Here is a 7942-nt window from a genome sequence, read left to right on the forward strand (position 1 = left end):
GGGCAGACTTGTTCCAGAACCTTCTCCTGTTAGCATAGCTGGAGGCTTCTTGGGAGTGGCATAGGAAACGATGATTATTTCAAAATTGAGAGAGGAGAAAATCAGTACATGTGAGTAAATGGAGGAGTAAAGAAGACAGATATTAAGAGCATATAGAAAAAAAAAAAAACAACCTAAAAAAAAAGACCCTAAATTGAAATTTCTGTTCTTTACAGCTGTTGCCCTAGACTATGCCCTGCAATGCAGTGCATCCTATGAAACACCAGCTGTGGCTGGTGTTTGGAACACTTTCTCAGTCTTCTATTGATCTTCTGTACCAGCTGACTTAAATGTCTCTTTGTACACCCCAAGGACAACCTACGGTGTCCACTTGAGAACTTTTCTTAGGGGGTGTGGTTTCCAATTAGTGGTTTCTGGCAGTCTTTGTCTCTGGCTATTGGAGGACAATGCCACCATCTCCTGGGTCAAATATTTGCAGTTTAATGTCTCTCTCTATATATATTTTAATGTTTTTATTTAATTTGTACAACTAAACTACAGGCTTTATTTGGATTTCGCCAGTTTTCCATCATGTCCTTTTTGATGATTCAGTTTGGGATACTCCACTGCATTTAGTCACTATGTCTCTTGGTTACCTTGTTTTTCATTTTTTTTTTTTAATGACAAAAGTGATATGCTCATTGTAAAAATTCAAATAATCTAGTAGTATATAAAATTTTAAAAATGAGGTTTGTTTTGCCCTATACTATTCTCTTACTACCCAGAGATACCACCGTTACCAGTTTGGTGTATATTTCCAGACTTTTAAGTTACACATATTTACAAATATCTAAATATGCTCATATAAATTGTTTTTAAATAGAAAAAGCATCATAGATCTTGCTTTGCAAATTTTTTCACTCGACAGTGTGTGATGAATGTTTGTGCATACATATGTAAATATATGCATGTATGCATATATATGCTTTCACTTTTTAAATCATTCCTCTGTGAGGAAACTTGTTTCCAATTTGTCTCTAATGTTAATGAGACTACAGTGAACACTGCTGAATTTACAGGGATTCACACTGTGTGTGTGTGTGTGTGTGTGTATCTATGAATATTTCTGTAGGAGTCTTGGGCTCAAAGGTCAAATTGCCTTTAAAAGGCTGTTTATCAGATTACATTCTTATTAAAAATATGGTTAGAGAACATATCAAAACTTGGAAAAAGGAAAATAGATTACTGCATCCTCTTTCAGTGTCACACAAAGGCAGTGGTTCTCAAAGTGTGGCATCAGACCTCTGGGAGTGTCCAAGATCCTTTTGAGGGTGTGTGAAATGGAAACTATTTTCATAATTCAAGGACATTAGTTGCCTTTACCATGCTCATTCTTTTATGAATGTGTAGAGTTTTCCAAAGCTATATGATATGTGAGGCTGTCACTACTGTGACAGCTACTGGGAGGTGTCCTTGGCAATTCTTGTGTTGTCTAGAATTTTCTAAAGTGGTAGTTTGAGAATAAACATACATGAGTTTTTAGAGCTTAACTCAGGTTGTTCTCAGTACTCTTCCTAAGCTATCTTTGGTTATGCCTGTTAATAGTCTTTGTAACCTTGTAATTATTGAATTAATGTCATCAATAAATTGTTATTTTGAAATGCTAATGATTTGGAAAACTTTAAAAGTGATGCCACTCAGCTCACTCATAGTTGTTTTGCAGTAGAAAATAGAGATTAAAAAATGTTATTTATGTTAGTATGTAGTTTATTGTTTTTAATTGAATTAATGCTTAAATTTTAATTTCTAATGCTATGTTTACTAATAAATATAACCCATTTATATATGTTTAAATTTTAATTTCTAATGCATATAGCATTATATTAATAAATATAAACCCATATTGGAGATCTTAATTATTTTTAAAAGTGTGAAGGAGTCCTTGGACCAAATGTTTGGGAAGTCACTGAACTAGAGCAGTGCCTAAAAATCCACCTAATGGTTAACTGACCCTTTCTGTTTTACTGATTGATTGGGGCCCAGGCTCTGTAAGGCCTGATGTTAACTTGTACAATATTGATAAGCTGCAAATGATTTATATTTGGTAGAGTGACTTGTTTGTTTTCTCTGGTAGAAAGGAGGGTATAGTTGTTTAGCCTCGTAGGACGTTAATTGTCTGACTTGTTTGTAATCTTACTCTCTCACATTCTTTTCTAGTATCTTCTTTTGTCATCCTTTGGGGTCCTCTGGTAATAAGTTAAAGAAATCTTTTGACCTGTGCTTACTATGTAATGTTTCAACTTCTTGAAAATTATTCTTTGACCACTACATGAGAATTTCTTTTTACTCATGTTCTCACCAATGTATTATACATCTTTTTACTGGTTTTCCTGGTGCATGAGATGTGCCAGGGTGTTTGTAAGACTTAAAGTTAAAAAAAAAATTGTAAACATTTCCGCAGAGTTCAATGGGTCTTTCCGTTCAGGTGCTTGAAGAGGGTTCTAGATTCTAAGAAGGACTAGGTGATTCCCAGGCTTCCCCTTCCATATCCCAGGTAGCACGTTGTAGAGGAGATGTGTGTTTCCTTTGAATGCTCCTACCCGTGAGTTGGGCCTGTCAGCAGCTGCCTGTCCAGAGCAGGAGTAGGTCCCTGGTGTCGGACCTTTCACATATAACACAGGTTATATGCAGACAACCTTGTGTAGGGACAAAAACATCTCAAAAGAGCACTCTGTCAGGTGAGAGAATGCTATCTTGTTTTGCATTTTCCCGGTGCTAGTGAGGCTAACCATTTTTCCTATGTTTTTTTTGGCCATTGCACTCTGTGACTTGTGTGTTCCAATTCTTTATTTTCCTGTTGGGGGCTTGGTTTTTTCTTTTTGGTTTGTACAAATGCTTTGTTACGGATCTCAATCTTTTGTTAAATATTGCAGTCTCTTGCAAGTGTTTTAATTTGGGGGGAAGTTCATTCTGTTACTTTTTCTTCGATGGCTTTGTGGCTTTGTGTCATCCTCATACATAGATATATTCTAAAACTTTTGTGATACTATATTTTGATTTAATCTATTTTGCATATAGTATGAGATATAGGGATCTGTTACTTTTATGTCCTTATTCGATAAAACTGTACAAGAGGAGCGTAGACCTTTTTTTGCTGTTGTTCTAATCCTATTATTTTTACAGGTAAAGTGTCAATCTTGATGCTGCCTTCTAGGCTCTGTGCTCTGTAGAAGGATTTCTGTTTTGTTTTGTTTTCTTCTTTGAAGATGATACCATATAATAGGAAACAATCCATGTTTATTATGTAATTCCACAGTGATTTTTTTGTAATGTCATAAGAGGCAGAGATATTTAATCAAGGCTGCATTTTCTTCCCATGCTCTTTTCTATGTTTTATTTTATTTATTTATTTATTAAAAAAATTTTTTTTTTAACGTTTATTTATTTTTGAGACAGAGAGAGACAGAGCATGAACAGGGGAGGGGCAGAGAGAGAGGGAGACACAGAATCTGAAACAGGCTCCAGGCTCTGAGCAGTCAGCACAGAGCCCGACACAGGGCTTGAACTCACGGACCGCGAGATCATGACCTGGGCCGAAGTCAGACGCTTAACTGACCGAGCCACCCAGCACCCCTCTTTTCTATGTTTTAAAAACTACTGTAATTGCTTCCTTGGAATGGTAGCAGCAACCACTTCACGAGTTTTGATTTTACACAACCAAAGACTGCTGGCCCCAGACACCAGACTATCTGAAGATAACCAATAACTGGGGCCTTTTTTAATGTCACAATGACTACTGATTTTTTTTTTTTTTTTTTTTTTTTTTGGTCTTTCTCACTAGACTGTGGCCTTTTTATATCTTGAAGGAGGTAAGTCATATATTATTATTTTGTCTGAAAACACACAAAATTAGCTACCGTAGACCAGTCAATATGATTTGCAGATGAGCCGCATAAATCCCAAAATATGGAAGGATTCCAGAATGGGAAAATTCTTGAAAATGTTACTGCTTGAAAATGAATCTATGGTATCTGTTCTTTCAGCTTGGAAAGTATTTTTGGATTTTGCTTTTAGACATAATATTGGCTCGGTTCCTCCCATATTTGTTTGTATATATATTTAAAACAATGCTGAATCACTGTATTAGAACATCTACTTCCTTACAGAAGCAGGAAAAAGAAAAAGTTCTGAATTAGATACATATTTGTATTACAAGGCTGGGTGCTTTCTTTTGGATATTTTGAAACTTGGGGACATTTTCAAGGACAGATTTTTAGACTACAATTAAAATAACAAGGTTTGATTTTGGTAGGCACTTATTAGATCTCATACTATTTTTGGTGGATATGATGATATAAAACTGAGACAGGAGACGTTCATCAAAAAACATCAAAATAAGAAAAAAGGTATCAAGTCAAAATAAGGTATCAGTCAAATTATGTACCGAGTCAGACTCGTAGAGCCTGTGGTATTTATTACCGTTAATTGCGTAGAAAGGGAAAATGGCATTTGAAAATTAATTGTTCACCATGTGAGACACTATTATTTGATATCAACCAGTGGCTCCCAAACCAGGCTGATGATCTGAATACAGGTTCCTACCCTGAGATTCTGGTTTTTGTAGATATTAGGAATATTTTAACAAGTTCCACAGGTGATGAATGTGCACCGACAGGTTTGGGAACCACTGATGTAGACCCCCGTGTGTGTGGGCATCTTGCTTGTTAAAATACAGATTGCTGGGTCCCCCTCCTCCCAAGTGTGTGACTCCTAGGTCTCTGATTGGGCCTGAGAATTTGCAATTCTATTCAGTTCCCTGCTGCTGCTTTTGCTGGTCCAGAAACCCCACTTTGAGTACTACTGACATGGATCTTTCCCAAGACTTCCCAGTCCCAGACTGGGAAACAACAAACCGAATTCTGTGGCAAGGTCTTGGGTTTCTTTGGTTCAAGCCTTTGCTTTTCTTTGTCATGTTCTACTTGGTGATTTTCTTCCTCTGGAGTGAGCATTAATTGATAGACCTCTATCCCTGAGAAAAGTTTCGAGTGGAAAGAAGATGATGTTCGCTGGTTAGGGTGGCTGGGCAGGGGAATGAAAATAGCTGAGGAGTTGTGCAGATCTGGGCTGAGATTTCTGTGCTTGACCCTGGTTTTATTGTGATCTTGGGCAGGTTACCTAATCTGCTTTCCAGCCATGGAGCTCCAGTCCTGGTTGCTTGCCATGCTTGCCTCCTGCCAGGACGCCTTTTCTCTCCTCCATACCTGCAGAGTGCTTCCCTTTCCCCTGCGTCTCGTTATTGCTTGCTTAAACTTGGATCTCTGCTCAGCAATCACTTCCTGAGGAAAGCCTTTCCCGACCTCCCTCAGTAGGTCAGGCCCTCCCTTTTTACACACTCAGCACCACGTGCCTGCAGTTTTATATCTACTTGTGTGATAACTTGATTTGTGTCTCTCTACTAGACTATAAACCCTGGGACTCAAGCTGTGAAAAAGTCGATCAGTTTGTGTTCCCTTTGTGTTCTGGCCACAACACAAACACTGTGCCTGACACACAGTAGCTGTATGAGTAGCAGTGAATGGGGTCACATATACAAACAGCAGTAAGGGCAGGGTAGGCATTCCAAAATTGGCTGCATTCCTGCCTGTGGGTTTCCAGAAGACAGTTATTCTTATAATAAATTCCCTGTTTTGTGCAACTGGACTTACTGGTTTCTGTTATTTGCCAGAGCCCTTACAGTACGCTATTTATTGAGTGCTTCATACATATGTGAAGCACCAGCTATGTAGTCTCATGTTGGGCACCGATCTAGGAAGTCAAGAATCTCAGCCTGCTAATATCTTGGGTGTTACTTTTTCCTATGATTCTGCAAGCCAATGTGTATTATAAAGATAGGATCTATAGATAGAAGATATATTTCCTTAATGCTATATTAAGGAAGAGCAGCAGAAAGCAATTTTATGCTCAAGCCACTATCTCTGAAGTGGTTTTTGGGATTGGGGATAGATGGTACCAAGGGAGAGTAAGGTAATTTTTAACTACTTGCAAATGTGACTGCTCTCTCCATAGAGTGGAATCTTATAATGGGTAACATCTGGAAAGTGCATTCATTTTGTAGAGACAGGATGCTTTAGTTACTGGCCAGAACAGGACCTGAGTAACAATATATATCCCGATTACATCTATGTCAATAAGAAAAGGGATTGATAGGCTATAATTTAGAAAAATAGATTCAAAGAGACATATTAACACTAAATAAGAAAGGAGAGACGCCGGCCCAAAGACTCAACCATTCTAGGTCCTAGAGATAAATTGCTGGTGTGGAAACATAAGCAATTCAATTATACAATTAATTATTCTTATGTAAATATATGTTTACATGCAAGTTTCAGATGAATGCTGAGTTCTCCCAGGGTCTCTAGTTGTTTCCTTTTTTCTGGACTGTCTTTTCAAGAATGTTTAGCTCTCTGGGCTCGGAACTAGTTTGTGGCAACATGGCTAAACACAACCAAGGAGGTCAGAATTGCCAATAAATACTGGACCCGTTATGGTACCTCCTTCAGGAAAATGGTGAAGAAGATTGAAATAAGCCAGCACGCCAAGTACACTTGCTTCTTCTGTGGCAAAACCAAGATGAAAAGACGAGCTCTGGGGATCTGGCGTTGTGGTTCCTGCATGAAAACCGTAGCAGGTGGTACCTGGACCTACAACACCACTTCTACTGTCACAGTAAAGCCGGCTATCAGGAGACTGAAGGAGTTGAAGGACCAGAAGAAGCTCCACTATTTGAAACATTGCTTACTTATAATAAATGGGTTAATTGATATAACAATAAACAAAACAACAACAAAAAGAATATATAGCAACTGGCCTTGAAAGACATACTAGCTCTCTGGAGCACAGGGCAAGCAAACTTACTGCACATTATAAAAAAATTAGATTCCCTAAGCTTAGACTTCCTGTCCTCTAACTCAGCTCACTGCATGTGCAGGTGTCACCTAGCCCTTTTCTCAGGGTCACGTGAGAACTGGGGCTGACGCCCTGCTGACACTCTGGCTACTACTATTGCCATGAGTAGAAACCCTTTGTCTCTGATCCAGGAGTTTTGTGTCTTCCGGCATTCATGAAACTGGCTGACCCAAAGCTGGCTCGCTTATGGTCACGGTGACTTGCGTGTCTCTTCCCTTATGACAGTGAACTGACGGGGACTGATTTGCTTTTACCTGCTGGCATTGTCAATTCTGATTCTACCAAGCTGAGGACCAGTTCCTGGCCTTGGGGAATGAATTAATAGAGACAAACAAAGACCTTCTGGAAGACAGAACCAACAGCGGTGTTCTTAGAGAATTTATATGAAATCAGATTGAAAGGGTTCCTTCTCTGGCCTTGCATCAGTCAGAATCCGATCAGGAGGCAAAGACCACAGCAGGTATTTTTGTGAAGAACTCAATATAAAGGATTATAAGCCAGGTTGTTAGAGAAGAGAAAAGGCAAAGAGGGGGCACCGGGGTTTCATAGAGGTAAGAATCATGGCAGTCACGCCTAGGGCTGGGGTAACAAAAGTAAGAGGCTGGGAGTTTTTGAAACTTAGAAGCTTAGAGGAGGGCTCTGCTGAGCTGGTACTCAGACCTCTGAGGAGGGGATGCTGGCCAGTTAATGTGGGGGTCTCTGAACAGGGAGGGGTGGTAGTGATCAGGCTGTTCAGGAAGTGTTGGGAACAGTTGCTGCTGCTAGGATGAAGAGTGTTTCGTGGTCATGGTCACACTCGGGAACTGGAAGTAAACAACTTCCAAGTGTCGTCCTGCTGCCTCCTACCGACGGAACCAAACAGGAAGCCAGCTGGCAAAGAGGCATGGCTACAGAGTGATGCCCCAGCATCACAGAACAGAGGGGGATGGAAAGAACCAGCACAAGATTTTTAAAAGCCTGTTTTGACCAAAGGTTGCAAAAATGAGAGAAGGAAATA

The 7942-nt window shown here is 39.3% G+C and overlaps 1 protein-coding gene across 1 annotated transcript; it reads left to right on the forward strand.

Moving 5' to 3' along the window:
* The first annotated feature begins 5982 nt into the window (after window positions 1–5982).
* LOC123608042 (60S ribosomal protein L37a-like) lies at window positions 5983–6946 on the forward strand. Its single transcript, XM_045497448.1, has 2 exons — window positions 5983–6003; window positions 6460–6946. The coding sequence occupies exons 1-2, from the start codon at window positions 5983–5985 to the stop codon at window positions 6850–6852; spliced, it is 414 nt and encodes a 137-aa protein (XP_045353404.1). The 3' UTR covers window positions 6853–6946.
* The last annotated feature ends 996 nt before the right edge of the window (window positions 6947–7942 follow it).

The sequence above is a fragment of the Leopardus geoffroyi genome, chromosome A1 (genome assembly GCF_018350155.1).
Source record: "Leopardus geoffroyi isolate Oge1 chromosome A1, O.geoffroyi_Oge1_pat1.0, whole genome shotgun sequence".
NCBI lineage: Eukaryota > Metazoa > Chordata > Mammalia > Carnivora > Felidae > Leopardus > Leopardus geoffroyi.

Coding starts and splice junctions, on each gene's coding strand:
- LOC123608042 (XM_045497448.1), top strand. CDS start 5,983: ATGGTACCAAGGGAGAGTAAG. Junction 6,004..6,459: donor TGGTACCAAGGGAGAGTAAG/GTAATTTTTAAC, acceptor GCTCGGAACTAG/TTTGTGGCAACATGGCTAAA.